Below are 17,236 nucleotides of genomic sequence, written 5' to 3' on the forward strand. Positions count from 1 at the left end.
AACTACCGTGACAAATCTGCAATAAAAAGCTTTGGCTGTTTTACAAATACTACTTAATCTGCAACAACAGAGTTAACACAATACGTACATAGCTGGATACCTGGATATGGGGTTTATACATGGCTGTGTATTTGTTACAGCATGGATACAATATTTTATTAGCAGTGCTGCAGTTTTTAAATCAGTCAATCTCAGTCAGGCACACAGATATGCACACACACACACACACACCAGTGTGAACTCAGCTCACTCATCAAATTTACTCATTAAACCTTTTAATAAGGTTTCCTCAGCTAAACTTTCCCTCACTGAGCTCTGAAATAGAGCACAATACAATACACTGCCTGACCAAAAAAAAAAAGGTTTCCACCTGGATGTAAGTAAGTAAATGATGTGGGTTTGATGCTGCAGTTGGTCTGCAGGTTTAGGTTCAGCAACAGTATGTGCTGAAAGAATGAGGTCAGCTGACCACCTGAATATACTGAATATAGAGCAGGTTATTCCAGCAATGGATTTTTTCTTCCCTGATGAACACGAGCATATTCCAAGATAACAATGTCAGGATTCATGGAGCTGGAATTGTGAAAGAGTTCAGGGTTCAGGGAGAATGAGATCATCATTTTCACACATGGATTGAGAGAGAGTTCACCACAGAGTCCAGATCTTAACCTCATTGAGAATCTTTGGGATGTGCTGGATGGAGAAGAGCTGCTTTGTGCAGTGGTCAGACTCTACCATCATCAATGCTGCTGCAAGATCTTGGTAAAAATGAATCCAGCAACACTGCATTGAAACATTGTGACATTGCAGAAGCTTATTGAAACAATGTCACAGTGAATGTGTACAGCAATCAAAAATAAATGCAGTCAAACTAAATTTTAAAGTGTGCAACCTTTTTTTTGGTGGCAACTTTTTTTTTTATCCAGGCAGTGTAAGTATTGCAACCCTATTGGTTTACATAATTTATTATTTCATCATTCCTAAACCACACCATTAAATATTAGGTGTAAACTTTTTTTTCAAGATTAGCATATGTCTTTCATTTCAAAACCAAATATAGAGATTTACAGAGATATTTATGAGTACTACAGATACAGATAATGGCACATTACCCTTACATTAATAAGTACTAAAGAAAAGAATGAAATATTAAGTTTTTCAATATGCATACAAAAAATACAAATTGATTTTTATACTATCATAATATTGAAAACGTCTATCTTAATCTAACAGACCCATTAGATATCATTACTGGTGTAGCTATACATCTGAATGTATAAGCTATGAGGATGTATAAAGACTTTTTTTTTTAATTAATTTAAAATCTGTTTGACCAGTGGTAAGATGGTCCCCCTTATATGTGAGTCTTGGTTCCTCCCTGTGTTTCTTCCTCTTTCAGCTCTGAGGGAGTTTTTCTTGCCTCTGTTGCTCACTGGTGGTTCTGTATTCTATGTCCAATGTTTTGTCTGATTCTCTGTTCTGTAAAGCTGCTTTGTGACAACATCAGTTGAAAATAAATTAGATTAGATTTGATTTGATATAAATAAAATCTCCAGTAAGACAGAGAGAAAGTGTGTAGTAGTGCTGTGCTTTAGACCGTGGTGAGTTATGGCTGTAACGTTTCTGCACCGGGTCTCAGCTGTGCCTGTCATCAGCTCCACAGAAACCATCAACACAGTGTCTCACAACTGCTGCCCACGGCCCAAACAGCTCACCATCTCCTGCTACTCTCGGCTACAGTCACCGTTATTTTCTACATTTCTGCTTTATTTTTAGCCTACACTCTTTCTTTTGTCTCATTATTTGTTTATTCTGTTTTTTGATGCCCAAAAAAGAGGACGGAGGTGGAGTATCCACAGTTAGACTGTCTGAAAAGATGTGTATGGTCTGGACTCGCGGTAAACATGTTCAAATACAGTGGCTTGAAAAATTATATATACACCCGTATATCTTTTTCCCTTTTTATTTTGTCACCTTACAACCACTTAAATGTATTTTATTGAGACTTTTTGTTTATTTAATTAAAAATTTCTCACTTTTTTCCCAATTTAGCTTGGCAAATTGTCCCATCACTAGTGATGCCACAACACAAGGAGGGTGAAGACTAACACCTCCGATACATATTAAGCCAGCCACCACCTCTTTTCAAACTGCTACTGATGCAGCATTGCTTGGAGGAAAGTGCAGCGACTTGATTCCGATACATCAGCTCACAGACGCAGCCTTGTGCTGATCCATATCACCCTAGAAGTGGTGAGAGGAAAGAGCACCATCTACTGTACCCACCCAGAGAGAACAAGGCTAGTTATGTGCTCTCTAAGGGCTCCTGCTGATGGCAAGCTGCATGACCGGGATTCGAACCAGCGATCTCCTGATCATAGTGGTAGCGCTTTAGATTGCTGGACCACTCGGCATCCCCATTTTTATTGAAATTTAAAAAAAATATTCTAACACTATAATGTATTAAGTATAATGTACAAAAGTATTCAGCCTACAATTCAGTGAAGTTTGTGTTAGAGTTTGGATGAAGGGGATTGGTGTGGTCCTGCTCTTGTAATAATTTGTCTCATGAGTTTTTGTAGACGTCTGAGTACTTGGCAGTTGAGGCACGGACCATGAACATAGTTCGCTATGCTTCTGGATTCTTGTCGAGCCAGTATCGGATGGTAGTGGTTGCTGTGTTCTGCTCACGCAACTTATAATGTGATTTATTGTGTGTGATTGTGCTTAGGTAAGTGTGTTGTTGCCATAGTTAAAGGAAGTGAGCTTAGATTAAGGAGGGATTCTGTTTGTTCATTGGTTATTTTTTGGTAGGTCTGTTACTTGGCAGTTGAGGCAATGGACCATGAACATAGTGTTAGGCTGTGCTTCTGGATTCTTGTCGAGCCAGTATCAGATTGTGTTGGTTTTGCTATTGTTGTTAGTTGAGTGAGTAGTAGATCCTGGCTGAGCCCTATGCATAACCCCAGCTGTTAGGTGCAGGATTTGTCAATTTCCTGTATTATATTACTTGATATCTAGTTAAGCTAGTGACTGCTGTGAAGAGAACAGTTGACAACAGAGGAAAGACCCTGTGACAGCATGGAAAGACAGCTGACAAGAGGGAATAGACCCTAACGGTGCTGCCATGGGCTGGCAATTTATGGTAGCAGCCACCATGGTTAACCATGTGTGTGCAACCAAGCAAGCTACATTGAAAAAGAAAAAAGCAATACCCCAGGAGTCAGCGAGAGCAGGGGTGGAATATAGAGTGATATAGAGTGGAAAATGGATGTTAACCCCCCTAGGTGGAGTGAGGTTCAGGAGGTGGTGAAGGCTGCAAAGGCAGGTTCTGCCCCAGGGCCAAATGGGGTTCCATATAGATTATATAAAAGTGCACCAGATGTTTTGAAGTTTCTATGGAAACTAATGGCTATAGTGTGGAAGAAGGGGATTATTCCAAAGGAGTGGCGCAGAGCAGGTGGTGTTCTTGTCCCAAAAGAAAAGGATTCTGTGGCTATTGATCAGTTCCGTCCCATAAGCTTGTTGAATGTGGAGGGTAAGATCTTCTTTAGTGTGGTTGCACGTAGACTAGCAACGTACCTGAAAAGAAATAATTTAATTGATACGTCTGTACAAAAGGCAGGAATTGCAGGTTTTTCTGGTTGCATAGAGCATAATAGTATGATTTGGCATCAGATTCAAACAGCAAGAGCCGAGAAAAAGGATCTACATGTGGTGTTTTTAGATCTGGCTAATGCTTTTGGTTCGGTACCGCATGCATTGTTGTGGAAGGCATTCAATTTTTTTAGGGTTCCAGAAGAGATTTCAAGGTTAGTTAAAGCCTATTTTGAAGACATACAGTTTTGCTTTAGTGTAGGGGAGTGTGTCACATCTTGGCAACGACTGGAAATAGGTATAATGGCAGGTTGTACAATTTCACCGCTAGCGTTTACGATGGCAATGGAGGTGATTATTAGGGCTTCTAAGTGGGTCGTAGGCGGGAAGAGGCTGCATGATGGCACCCGGCTCCCACCAGTTAGGGCGTTTATGGACGATATGACAACATTAACGACCACGGTGCCATGTACCCGGCGACTGCTAGGGAAGTTAAATGATAATCTTAGGCTGGCTAGGATGAAAGTTAAACCGAGCAAGTCTAGGAGTGTATCAATCGTTAAAGGGAAATTGATACAAGAAAGGTTTATGATGGAGGGAGAAGTCATACCATCTATATTGGAAAAGCCAGTTAAGAGTTTAGGTAGGTGGTATACTGCAGCACTGAATGATAAAGACCAGGTGGAACGGTTGAGGACAGAAATGGTGGAGGCCATTAATAGAATTGATAAGTCTTTTCTGCCAGGTAAATTAAAATTGTGGTGTCTGCAGTTTGGTTTGTTGCCTCGTCTAAGGTGGCCACTTACAGTTTATGATATTCCGATTTCTGAGGTTGAGAGGTTAGAAAGGGTTATGAGCAAGGCTATAAGGACATGGTTGGGGGTGCCGCGTTGCCTTAGTAGTGTGGCATTGTGTGGGAGAGGGATGCTGGAACTGCCGTTGACGAGCTTGGTTGAGGAGTTCAAATGTGCTAAGGTAGGACGTGAAATGCAGTTGTTAGGGTCAAAAGACGGGCTGGTTAAAGCAACAGCACCAGTGACTAGGTCTGGGAGAAAGTGGAATGCTCGAGAAGCTACTCAAGCCGCAAGGAGGGCACTGGAGCACAGGGATGTTGTGGGGCAGGTGCAAAATGGGAGGGCAGGATTAGGTTTAGGTGATTCTTGGAAAGCATTCGGCAAGGCCACATCACCTGAGAAAAGGCGTATGGTTACAGGGTTTATTCGTGAGCAGGAGGAGGAAGCAAGGAGGGCAAAAGCAGCAGGGCAGAGTAAACAGGGGCAGTGGATGAGATGGGAAAGTGTAGAGAAGCGGAGAATCACCTGGCGAGAGTTATGGGGATTGGATACAGGCCGTATAAAGTTTCTTTTGGGAGCTACATATGATGTTCTGCCAACGCCACAAAACCTTGCTCAGTGGGTGGGTGAGGATCCAAGTTGTAAGCTATGTGCAGGAAGTGGCACGCTGAAGCACATTTTTTCGGCATGTAAGGTGAGTCTATCCCAGGGCCGCTACACATGGAGGCATAATCAGGTACTTAGATCTCTTGCAGGTGCACTTGATAAGAAACGGTTAGAAGTTAATAACATGCCCGTGGTAGGTTGCAGTAGGGTAATCACGTTTGTGCGTGAGGGGCAGCATAGTGGAGAAACAGCACAGTGCTTGCAAACTGCTGGTAAGTGGGCCAATGCACGAGATTGGAAGTTATTAGTGGATGTAGGTAGTAAACTGCAGATCCCAGAGTGCATTCTGGTTACAACCTTGAGGCCGGATGTAGTGTTGTACTCTGAAAGTAAGCGGATAGTGTATTTTATAGAGCTGACTGTTCCGTTTGAAGACGAGGTAGATGGAGCTTATGAAAGGAAAAGGCTGAAGTATACAGACTTGGTGGCTGAGGTGAGAGAGCGTGGGTGGCAAGCGTATATTAGACCGGTAGAGGTAGGTACTAGAGGCTTTGTTGCGATGCGAAGTCTGCCACAAGACTGCTGTCTGAATTCGGAATTAGAGGTTGTGTGCTAAGGACTGTAGTGAAGGAGTTGTCAGATGTAGCTGAAAAATCTAGTCAGTGGTTGTGGTTCAGAAGGGCTGAGGCTGTGTGGGGAAGTTTGTGCTTCTACAGCAAGCTTGGTGGGGGGTGGGTCTGGGACGCCAGACTTCACTGTTGAGCCTTCTGGAGGTGTCGTGGGCCTAATTCAGCGAAACACTGACGAAGGAAGGTGCCTACCTGATGACCCCTGAGAAGAGCTTGCACTGAAGTTTGTGTTGGAGTTGTTAGATGTAGCTGAAAGATCTAGTCAGTGGTTGTGGTTCAGAAGGGCTGAGGCTACGTGGGGAAGGGAATGAGTTTGTGCTTCTACAGCAGGCTTGGAGGGGGGTGGGTCTGGGACGCCAGACTTCACTGTTGAGCCTTCTGGAGGTGTCGTGGGCCTAATTCAGCGAAACACTGACGAAGGAAGGTGCCTACCTGATGACCCCTGAGAAGAGCTTGCACTGAAGTTTGTGTTGGAGTTGTTAGATGTAGCTGAAAGATCTAGTCAGTGGTTGTGGTTCAGAAGGGCTGAGGCTACGTGGGGAAGGGAATGAGTTTGTACTTCTACAGCAGGCTTGGAGGGGGGTGGGTCTGGGACGCCAGACTTCACTGTTGAGCCTTCTGGAGGTATCGTGGGCCTAATTCAGCGAAACACTGACGAAGGAAGGTGCCTGCCTGATGACCCCTGAGAAGAGCTTGCACTGAAGTTTGTGTTAGAGTTTGGATGAAGGGGATTGGTGTGGTCCTGCTCTTGTAATAATTTGTCTCATGAGTTTTTGTAGACGTCTGAGTACTTGGCAGTTGAGGCACGGACCATGAACATAGTTCGCTATGCTTCTGGATTCTTGTCGAGCCAGTATCGGATGGTAGTGGTTGCTGTGTTCTGCTCACGCAACTTATAATGTGATTTATTGTGTGTGATTGTGCTTAGGTAAGTGTGTTGTTGCCATAGTTAAAGGAAGTGAGCTTAGATTAAGGAGGGATTCTGTTTGTTCATTGGTTATTTTTTGGTAGGTCTGTTACTTGGCAGTTGAGGCAATGGACCATGAACATAGTGTTAGGCTGTGCTTCTGGATTCTTGTCGAGCCAGTATCAGATTGTGTTGGTTTTGCTATTGTTGTTAGTTGAGTGAGTAGTAGATCCTGGCTGAGCCCTATGCATAACCCCAGCTGTTAGGTGCAGGATTTGTCAATTTCCTGTATTATATTACTAGTATCCAATACTTAGTGGATCCAACTTTCTCTGCAATTACAACTGCAAGTCTTTTGTTGCCTTCAACAGGTTTTCTTTCAGGATTGCTCTGTATTTATCTCCATTTATCTTCCCATCAACTCTGACCAGCTTCTCTGCTCCTGCTGAGTATCTCTACAGCATGATGCTGCCACCACCACGTTTCACAGTGGAGCTGCTGTGTTCAGGGTGATGGGCATCTTTATTTTTCTGCCACACATAGTGCTTTGCATTTGAGCCAAAAAGTTCAGCATCGGCCTCTTCTGATCACAGCACCTTCTGTCACATGTTTACTGTGTTCTGTCTTAATAGGTTTACAGGTGTAGAATACTTTTCTATTTTTGGATGATGGATTGTGCAGTGATCCTTGGAATGCTCAAAGCTTGGGATTTGTTTTTTATAATTTAACCCTGCTTTAACTCTGTCTCTGATCTATTTGGTCTGGACTTTCTTGGTCTTCATGATGCTGTTTGTTCACTAGTGTTCTCTAAAAAACCACTGAGACCTTTACAGAACAGCTGTTTAAATGAGCTGGACTCTATTAAATAATTAAGTGACTTCTGAAGGCAACAGTTTGCATTTTATTTTTCAGAGTATTTTCAGAGTAAAGGGGGGCTGTAGACTTTTGCATGTCACACTTTTTTTTTATTTTTAATTGATTAAAAGTTTTATTCCACTTCATAATTATGTGCTGCTTTGTGTTCATCTATCACGGAAAATTTCTTTAAAATACATGTAAGTTTGTGGTTGTAAGGTGACAAAATGTAAAAATGTTCTAGGGGTATGAACATGTTTGCAAGCGCCGGATTTGTAGGATCTTATAAATTCTTATAAAGTTTCCAGAGGAGCAAATCTGAATGCTTCAACAATCCATAAGCAATCAACAGCCAATGAGATTTCTAGCCCTGACTAACTCCATCCCCTGTGCCCTTCTGTGTCTGCGTCTGCTCTTTCTGTTCCATTAAATCCCTTCATTATGGTCAAACATATCAGCGGCCAGGTGATATTTACGTACGCTAATACACACGCCAGCTGCTACTGAGCCAGCGCTCACTGAGACCGCTCCTGCAGCTGGCACAGTACCCGCTCTTATCACTCTCTCATCACACACAATCCACTCTCTCTCTCTCTCTCTCTCCCCCTCTGAATCCCTTTCTCTACCGTTTTGGATCCACCGTTTTGCTTAGCTGTTGTTAACAACATGTGTCAGAGATACTGAGCAAAGGAACAGCGCAGATTTCTCATGACCTTGTGACACATCTTACCCTATGTTTATTTAACAGAGGGATTTCCTCTTTGCACATTTCAAACTAGCGCTGTGCGATTTGACGATAAATATTGTTTCTACAGTAGTTTAATCAATTATTCAAGCAAATACAGTGGCGCACAAATACACGCAGCATATGCGACGCATAGGGGAGCGCTGCACTAGAGGGGGCGCCAAATCTATGCCGGGAAATTATTTCTAGCCGGTATTTTCTGTAAGAGCTGTTGTTTGATCATGTATAATAATACACAGGGGCGTCGCCTGGCCTGGGCTTCCAGTAGCCCCGAATCGTTTCACTCAGCTCAGCTGAATTATTAATGAGGAGACAGGCGAATCACAGAGTCAGTTCAAGGATAAAGCTCCGCCTTTCAGGAGAAACAGCCAATCAGCTTGCTGGTTTTGCGGAGCACGGTGGGCTAGTAGGGAAGCGCCCTACTACATATGTTTTACTTGCCCTGATGTACCTGATCAGACAATAACTATTTAATTTTTTAAATGAATTCTGTGTTTTTATTAATTTAGGATTGCAGAGTTACTGTAAGCTATAGATAACGAAAATTAATTTATCTAACCAGTTAGCTAGAAGCTGGATGTTGTGGATAGCCAGAATTTAGTACTATACTTAGTTTAAATAAGTTTATTAACCCTGGTCTCTGCCCTAAAATTGTATGTTTTCCACCGGATCCAACTGATCAGATAATAAACTAATATATTTAACTGGGCTGAGCCCCGGATCTTTTACATACACTTCAAAAACCTCAAAAAGTATGTAGTGGCACCGCTGTGCAAATATATAAAGTAGTCTACGATGAAATGTACTGCACTTTGCATAAACTCGGTTTATATAAGTAATAATAAAGTAATCTTCGCAAAAAAAAGCTTCATAATGTGACTTTGTGACATTAAACTCATGAGAGCTGAACAATGCAGACGAATAGTTTTTTTTTTAAAAAAAAAAAAATGCTACTGCATCTACCTCATCTGTTTTCATTTGATACATATATATTGCTGCACTAAAAGGTAGTAATTTGTGAAAGTTTGGTTTAATGTCACTTTGAAATAAAGTTGGAAAAAAATATGCAATTATATTATTTTATCATATTTTTCGAAGAATAACTAAAAACATACTTAAATGTGGTATATCATGATATATATATTGTTATCGTGATATAAAAAAAATTATATTGTGATATATGATTTTTCCCATATCGCCCAGCACTAATTTAAGCTATTATCTGCAGAGGCATTTACTTTCACCTCAACTGTGGCAGGATATGGTATTTAAGATTTGCCTTGGTGAGAAAAATATATAATTATTAGTACTTTTAAGTTAAATATAAATGTATGTACTTATTTAAAATATATTAAAAGTACATTACTATTATGCTTTCATCATTCAAGTTAACTTGAATGGCTTCTGACAAATTTATATTAAAAGTGCGTCTTACTTGTGCAAAAGAGCTTTCGAGAAATATCTCTTTGAATACTTGAATGTTTATGGACTTATTGAAATATTTTAAATATTTTGTAAAGAAAGTTGTGTTAAAAAAAATTGGCATATGCTTTTTAAGGTCTATTGTTTACATTCTTCAGCTGTTTTTTGCTGATAAAGTCTGATTTCTTCATATACTGTGTCATTTTTTGGGACAAAGTAAACCCAATACTAATCAATGGCTAAATTTAAAGACTTAATGTTTTATATTATATGTACCCCTAACAGTACAGTAAATCACAAACCTATATTAAAGCCCAGTCATGCAAAAAATAATAATAAAAAATCATTATAAAATACTGCCAGAATCTTGAAAATTACAGTGATATTCATTTTTGGCCATACCGCCCAGCACTAATCTAATAGTTAGGCTGGTCCAAAACCAGATCAAATTTGCAGCACAAAAGAACCTCTCCTGAACATTGTTTGTAACTGGAAACAGAACAACTCCTTTTACAGGACTCAGTACGGTTGTTTTGCTCCGCACCCAAGTCTAATTACTGTTTTTGCACCAAGAGTGTTAACAATCCAGAGTCTGTTTTAACTGGATCAGATATTGCTGGTGTGAAAACGCCTCTAAAAGCACTGCTCACACTCTAATATCTCACTGTGTGTTTAGCAGTGTGTGTGTTTCTGCTGAACTCACCGGCATGGTCTGTCCACCATGGAGGGTATTGATGGCTGCCTGCGCTTCTGCATGGCTGGAAAACTTCACAAAGGCACAGCCTGGAGAGAAAGAAGAAGAGAGGGGGGCAGTGTTAGCAAGCTATCCTTCCAATGGGGCAAATACATTCATTACCATTGTTTTCATGTTATCGGCTCTGTTAATATATTCCGGCAGTGAGTGTGTGCTGGCTGCAGCAATCTGAATAAATCTGTATAATTGTGCTGAATGTATTAAAGCTGCTTGGAGCAGCATGGCCGTCTCTCTCTCTCTCTCTCTCTCTCTCTCTCTCTCTTATTCTCTCTCTCTCTCTCTCTCTCTCTCTCTCACACACACACTCACACATTCTCCACTGAGAGCCCTGTTTGTGTTTATTAATCCGTTTAATATTTACACACACTGATCTGTGTGCAGTCTCTTATAATGGAGATTACGATGACAAAAGCGCAGTAATATAATCCGTCTTTCAGACCCTGTCGACGCAAAAGTGTGAATTTAAGCAGAAAGGAAGCTTTACTCACACAGTGCTAAAATAGTTTTCAGTCTTATGCCTCCCACTTATCTTCATATCTAATGAAGGAATAAACAAGCTCTGTATCGAAGGGATACGCAGGATTTCCTCTGATCGAGTTACTCAGAGAGAGCGATCACTGCAAAACTATCAAAATACCACAGGAATTATAGTTCATTTAAATATTATCAGAAGCTGCTGTGCAGTTTATGAGTGATGATTAAACTGCACTCATATGATCAAGCAGGATGAGATACGTCTCAAAACCCTGCTGATGCCTTTTTAAACTTAATAAAGCAATTAGATTTCTTCATATACAGTATTTCCATTTGTAGGACCCACAGGCGGGAACAGTGCGTCACTCAGAGATGCAACACACACACACACACACACACACACACAGTACAGGCACACACTGCATATTGTCAATGTCACAACAAACCACATATCTCCACTATGGCAATTTACATTAAAAGAAAAAAAATAACGATAACCTTTGAGACAGTGAATTCATTGAGATGGTTATTCTGAACAGTTTGCAAAAGAAATCTAGATTTCTTTTGAAATTTATAAGCAAGTGCGTTATCATTGTATTCCTGGTGAATAATTGAGGCTGTAGGAAGGCAGCACGTTCGTATTGATACAGCGTTACATCACAATCCTCCACTGAACATAAACCAACCTCAGCTCTCGCGCCTCAGGGAGAGCCTGGATACCTCAGCGTGAAAGTTCACACAGGGACACGTCTAATGTTAACAAATGAGGCTGTTAACGAGAAGCCTGCATAAAGTTTCATCTGTCAACCTGTTACGGTAAATACACATTATGGTAATGTGCATACAGCCAGGAGGCTGCACATGTCTCCACTGCTGTTTGCTTATTAAGACATTTAGGTGTTTATGTGCGCTGTAGGTTTTTATATCATCACGACGGCTGTGTCTTCCTGAGACTTCTCGAGACTGAAGGGCAATTGCAGTCTGAATCAGTACTGAAACTATACTGAATCAGATATTGGTAGATTAAATTAAAGTATTAAAGTAACAACACTGTGGATAGTGATTTCATGATCATATTTTCTCAACCTCATTAACTCAGGATCTTATAATAAACAGTGATAATGGAACTGTGGTATAATCGCAATAATAATAAACTCGAGGTTCATGCTATAATGTGTAATATTGGCACTGCTGTGCTGCAGTCGTAGGCACGAGGCCGCAGGCCAATATTACACGTGATTGCACTCCCTCTTGTGTATTATTGCCTAAATACTGCATGCCTGTAAAACGGCACACCAGCTAACAGTTTTTTTTTTCTGTTGTCAGGGTTTTAATATGTCACTGCCGCACCTGTGTTTTCATTCGCTAAGATAGCAATACACCAGAAATTTACCTGAGCACACCTCACTTCCAGACCACCACACTCCTCAGCGTAAATACATTCACAAGAACTGCTGCTATTTAAACGATGCAGATGGAAGCCGTAAAAATAAACTGTTGACGGGGTTAAGGATAGCAATGAACATTGCGATGTGCCTTGTGCAGAGTGTAACATGGGGCCCGTAATTTACTAATTTTTAATTAATTTGGAAATTTGTTTTTATTATTATTTCTTTATCTATATATGTACACTATTGCTTATATTTGTAATAGCTATGACATTTTTGTGAACATTTATTTAACTCTAATTCATGCACAAACTGATTAGATTGGTTTATTTCAACAAATAAAGTACAGATAAAATTGATGAATAAACAGAGCTGTAACATTCAATCCCAGAATTGTGTCAAATGCTATTTTAGGAGAAATATCTGTAAAAAAAAGTTGATCTCTAAAGTGAGAACCACTTACGTCAATACGTAAATCAGTATGTGTTACAAAATGTGTTGTTGCCAAGCAGCTTTACAGAAATATGGTAACAGGACCGAAAATCAGACAAAACACTGAACATGAAACAGGGAACACAGAACCCTCAGTGAGCGACAGTGGCAAGAAATAAACTGCTTTAATCACTTTAATCTAAACGGAGTAGAACAAATGCAGACCGGAGTGCAGACGAGGACGTGAGCCATGTGAAATAAAATTTTGAGATGCGAGAGGAAGTGGTGAATCAGCATCTGTATTTAGCATATGATTAGCATGTCATTTTAAACTGGAACACCCCGGTTTGTCCTCACATTCTTTTTATGAAGCACATCTGCTTTCATGCAGATGTGTGAGAATGACTCTCCTTGTAGGCGAGGTGTGAGATTGAGCCCTCAGTACACAGTTACTCCTAAAAGTATGGAATTAAAGCTATGAGAAATAGGATTGGTATTTCCATAAACTGTGTATAGCTGGACAGAGCATCGTCTCTCAAAAGTGAAGGCACCACAGGTCGGGCGCCCCCTGCTGTTCGGTTTCAGAAAGCTGTGTAACCCCACCCATCCCCATAGGTTTCAATGTTAAAACAGAACAACTTTCAATCACGTTTATTTCTAATATACTGTAATTCTACCTCCTTTATTTAAATGCAGCAGCTAGTGTAACCTCTGCTTATATTGTTACATTTTTATATCCCCACAGAATTTATTCTTTAAAACGTTATTTAGCTCTATTTAAAAAGGTGTGGTTATTGTAAAAGGGCTGGGTTACACCTAGCCGGGGCGGGACCAATAACTGTATGTGTGGGACCATAGACTGTATGAGCTCTGTGGAGGCAGCCCTCAGGGGCGGGGTTATGTAAATGAGTAGGCGGTCTCTCCACAGTCTTTCTCCCTCCTCTGGTCTCTACTGCGACTCAGACTCGGGTTTCAGGATCGCCAACATGGAGGAAGATTTTTGCTTCATTTCCATTAAATGAATGGAAACAACGACACGGCGTCCATCTTTTTTTACAGTCTCTGGGTATTTCTATTATTGAAGTATATGTGTAGTATATTTTTTGTTATTTACTGTATCTTTCATATAAGGCAAAAGCACAGTGCATTATGCCTTTATGTATCTTAGGGCCATATTTTAGCGAAATGTAAGCGAGCCGTCAACCACACACTGAGCAGCTTGATTTAGGGCGTGTTAGTGTATCTTTGCTATCATAACGATGGGAAAAGTACACCTTGCTCAGCTCGAAACATGCTCAAGTCGTACTAATTCTCTTACTTAATCATGGCTGTGTTTTGGGTGTAATGTGAAATAAACCAGTCAGTGTGTCACTTGCTATTCACTTTAAGAGCCAGCTGTGCTCTGACATTGGTGGATTGGTGCTGCATATATATTTACTACAGAAAACTCTAAAGCTCAGCTCACTGGTGTCACTCAATTATTTTAAAATTGCCACTGTTTTACCTGTTTTTAGTTTTCATTTCACTATTTTATGTGATTCATTTTATTTATTTATCTATTCATTTATTTGTTTTATTACCTTTGATTTGTTTTACATATGATTTTATGATTCCTACTCTTAAATTCTTTTTTATCTTTTTTACTCTTAATTTTTTTTCACATTATTATTATTATTTTATTAAAATGCTGTTTTTTTATTATTATTATTTATTTATTTTATAAAAAAAAATTCAATCTCTTCCCTGTGTAAATGCTCGGCTACATTGTAAAAGAAGGCCACCTTCAATGTACTCCCAGTTTAAATAAAGTTTGATTGATTGATTGGTATAGTGTGCAGCATATGTGCAGCAGTGTTACTTTTCTGCACAGCACCAGCACTCCTGGTGAGGGTATAGATGGTTTTGAATTTTCTCCATTTATGCACAATCTGTCTGACTGTGGATTGGTGGACTGGTTTATACAACTGGTTTATTAATTGACCACTTTATTATATTACAGGCCATTTTAATTGGAATATAAAAAGGCTATCAGCACCACTCTGACCAAATCTGATTGGGTATTTAATTTACTTTAAATTGAAATATAGAAAAATCTACTGAATTCCTTTTTAGGTTAGAAAGAACAGCAAAACTCTAGACTCCAGGACTGATCTGTATACTAGTGAAATCCCTTTTATAAATATAAAAGTGCTAATGCTGATGATTTGTAAATCACATATCTGTGTTAGCAACACTGAGGCTAATCCAAGTCTGATACAAAGAGAAGTGTGTGTCCACTGAGACAGAAACGCCTCTGATTTCTCCTGTGGTCCTGAACAATTTGTCTCAAAAGCCCTCTAACCAAACGTCCCTGTCTTCTGCAGATGGAGATGGAAACTCTTCTTTTTCCTCTGTGACCCTAAATGAGTTAGCCTGCTGGGTGCCATCCTGAATGCATGTCTCTGTTTGAAGGAACAAAGCGAGTTTAACCTTTAGAGTGGAAAGAAGAGGAGATGCTGCGCTGCTCTGAGACCCGCAGGCCCTTGGCTTTGTGCAGGGAGGAGGTAATGTTACATGGTCCAGCACAAACATCCATCTAACAAGCATTGCAATGGTCCCACCTCTGTGACCTGAAACCATGAGCGGGACTCCAGTCAGCTGCACTGAGAGCACAAGGTTCACATTCTACAATCAGTGCAGTTTGAGTAGTTTTATTGTTTCTGTTATCTTTAATTTATTTGTATAATTTTTATCTCATTTTCTCTTAAATTTACAAGGCCAATCACCCAACCCACTCATTAGGACTCCCCCTATCACTAATGATGCCCCAACACACTAGCAGGGTGAAGACTAACACATGCTTCCTCTGATACATATGAAGTCAGCCAACGCCCCGAATAGCATCACAGCGCTAACGCTCGGAGGAAAGCACAACGACTCGGTTCTGATACATCAGCTCACAGATGCAGCCTTGTGCTGATCCACATCACCCTTTGAAATGATGTGAGGAGAGAACGCCATCTACTGTACTCACCAGAGAGAGCAAGACCAATTGTGCTCTCTCAGGTCTCCAGTAGCCAATGGCAACCTACATGACCAGGATTCGAACCAGTAAACTCCTGAACATAGTGGAAGCACCTTATTCCGCTGGACCACTCGGAGCCTTCTGTTACATTTTATAAATAATTTTCAGCCTGATAATGCCCTTCTTCACTCGCATTCATAACACTTTAAACTGAATATGGAGTTCATGCTGTCAAATCCAAAACTGTTACAGTATGGAAACTGTTTAAAATATTTCATATTTATTCATTTCAGTTTAACTTTTGATAATTAATGATTCCAGGGGTTCATGGACAGAGGGAATTGTGGGTAAACTGAGATGCTGGTGCTGCTGTTCTCCCACTGCACACGGTCACTCAGGTTTGTGGAGGGTGGAGTGGGTGGATGCCAGTGTTTCAGGGAGCCTCCGTGTCTATGTTACCTTCTGGCTCTCTGCCTTTAGTTAGGCTGTTTTATTCAGATCTGCCGGAGTCATTAGCCACACTCTGATAATGTTTTATATTCTCTATTTTACATAAATCCAGTAAAACTAATTCCATCTCTCTGCTTTCCTCCGAGTTACTGACTGCCCACCTGTCTGACCCGATATTGATGTTGGACCCTCAGGCTCTCGCGTCTCCTGTCCGGCCAGACTGATGGAAGTTTCTGAAGTCAACTCTTCTCCACCACCACCACAGATCAGCTGCTCATCGACCATCTTACTCTCCACTACAGATTACACCTAAGCTTACATCAACTCTAACTAGGATTTTTCTTACTGCTTTCACTGCTAGTGTAGCTATACACCTAAATATATTAGACCTGTGTGGATGTAGAATAACTTTTTAGCATTATTTATAAGTTGTGTGACCAGAGGAAGATGCCCCCCCCCCCCCTTATATATTAATATTGATAGTACATGTAACAGTACATGAGTATATGTAATAATATAAGGTATTGAAAATCTGAGTCTTGGTTTCTCCCCCAGTGTTTCTTCCTCCTCCAGCTCCACGTTCACTGGAGGTTCTGTATTATACGTTCAGTGTTTTTTCTCTGATTCTCTGTCCTGTGATCACATTTCCTATGGTTTAATCATTAAGAAATTATGACTCACTGTAAGGGACAGTTTGTGTGTTCAAATTATGTAGTAAACTAAAAACTGACAAAAATAGAGATACTTTCTGAACATATGGATCATACAGAGCCGTTTCACACCCTCTTTTCCCTGACCCAGAAAGAACAGAATTACCGAGAGCCAGGAGCTGAAGATCTCCAATGAAATGGAAGTGATGAGGGACTCAGAAATTATAGTGCAAATTTGAGGCCTTTGTGCTCGGTGGAGAAAAAGGAGAAGGGAGGATGTGAAAAGAAGAATGAGAAAAGAAGAAAAGATTGGACAGCTTTTAGCTGAGAGGTTTCCATGCTCCCTTTTGAATGTGCAGAGAAAATAATATTCATGCATGAATTCGGTCTGTTTGAATGGATGACATGTATAACACATCATAATTACAGAACTAAAAGCCATATCTCTATTATTTCTGACAGGCCTGAACTCTATTCAGCTCCGGAGACTCGCGGCCCGCGGGGAGAGATGTGGATATTAAACCGCTTG

General features: G+C 40.5%; 1 protein-coding gene across 2 annotated transcripts in view; it reads right to left on the reverse strand.

Moving 5' to 3' along the window:
• celf6 (CUGBP Elav-like family member 6) overlaps window positions 1-17,236 on the reverse strand; it is a 260,186-nt gene that overhangs the window by 38,835 nt on the left and 204,115 nt on the right. For both annotated transcript variants that reach the window (XM_049473607.1, XM_049473606.1), the window contains exon 5: window positions 10,259-10,338. In XM_049473607.1, the coding sequence (XP_049329564.1) occupies window positions 10,259-10,338 (80 nt within the window). The remainder of the gene's footprint in view (window positions 1-10,258; window positions 10,339-17,236) is intronic.

This window comes from Astyanax mexicanus, unplaced genomic scaffold (assembly GCF_023375975.1).
Source record: "Astyanax mexicanus isolate ESR-SI-001 unplaced genomic scaffold, AstMex3_surface scaffold_40, whole genome shotgun sequence".
NCBI classification, from domain to species: Eukaryota; Metazoa; Chordata; class Actinopteri; order Characiformes; family Acestrorhamphidae; genus Astyanax; species Astyanax mexicanus.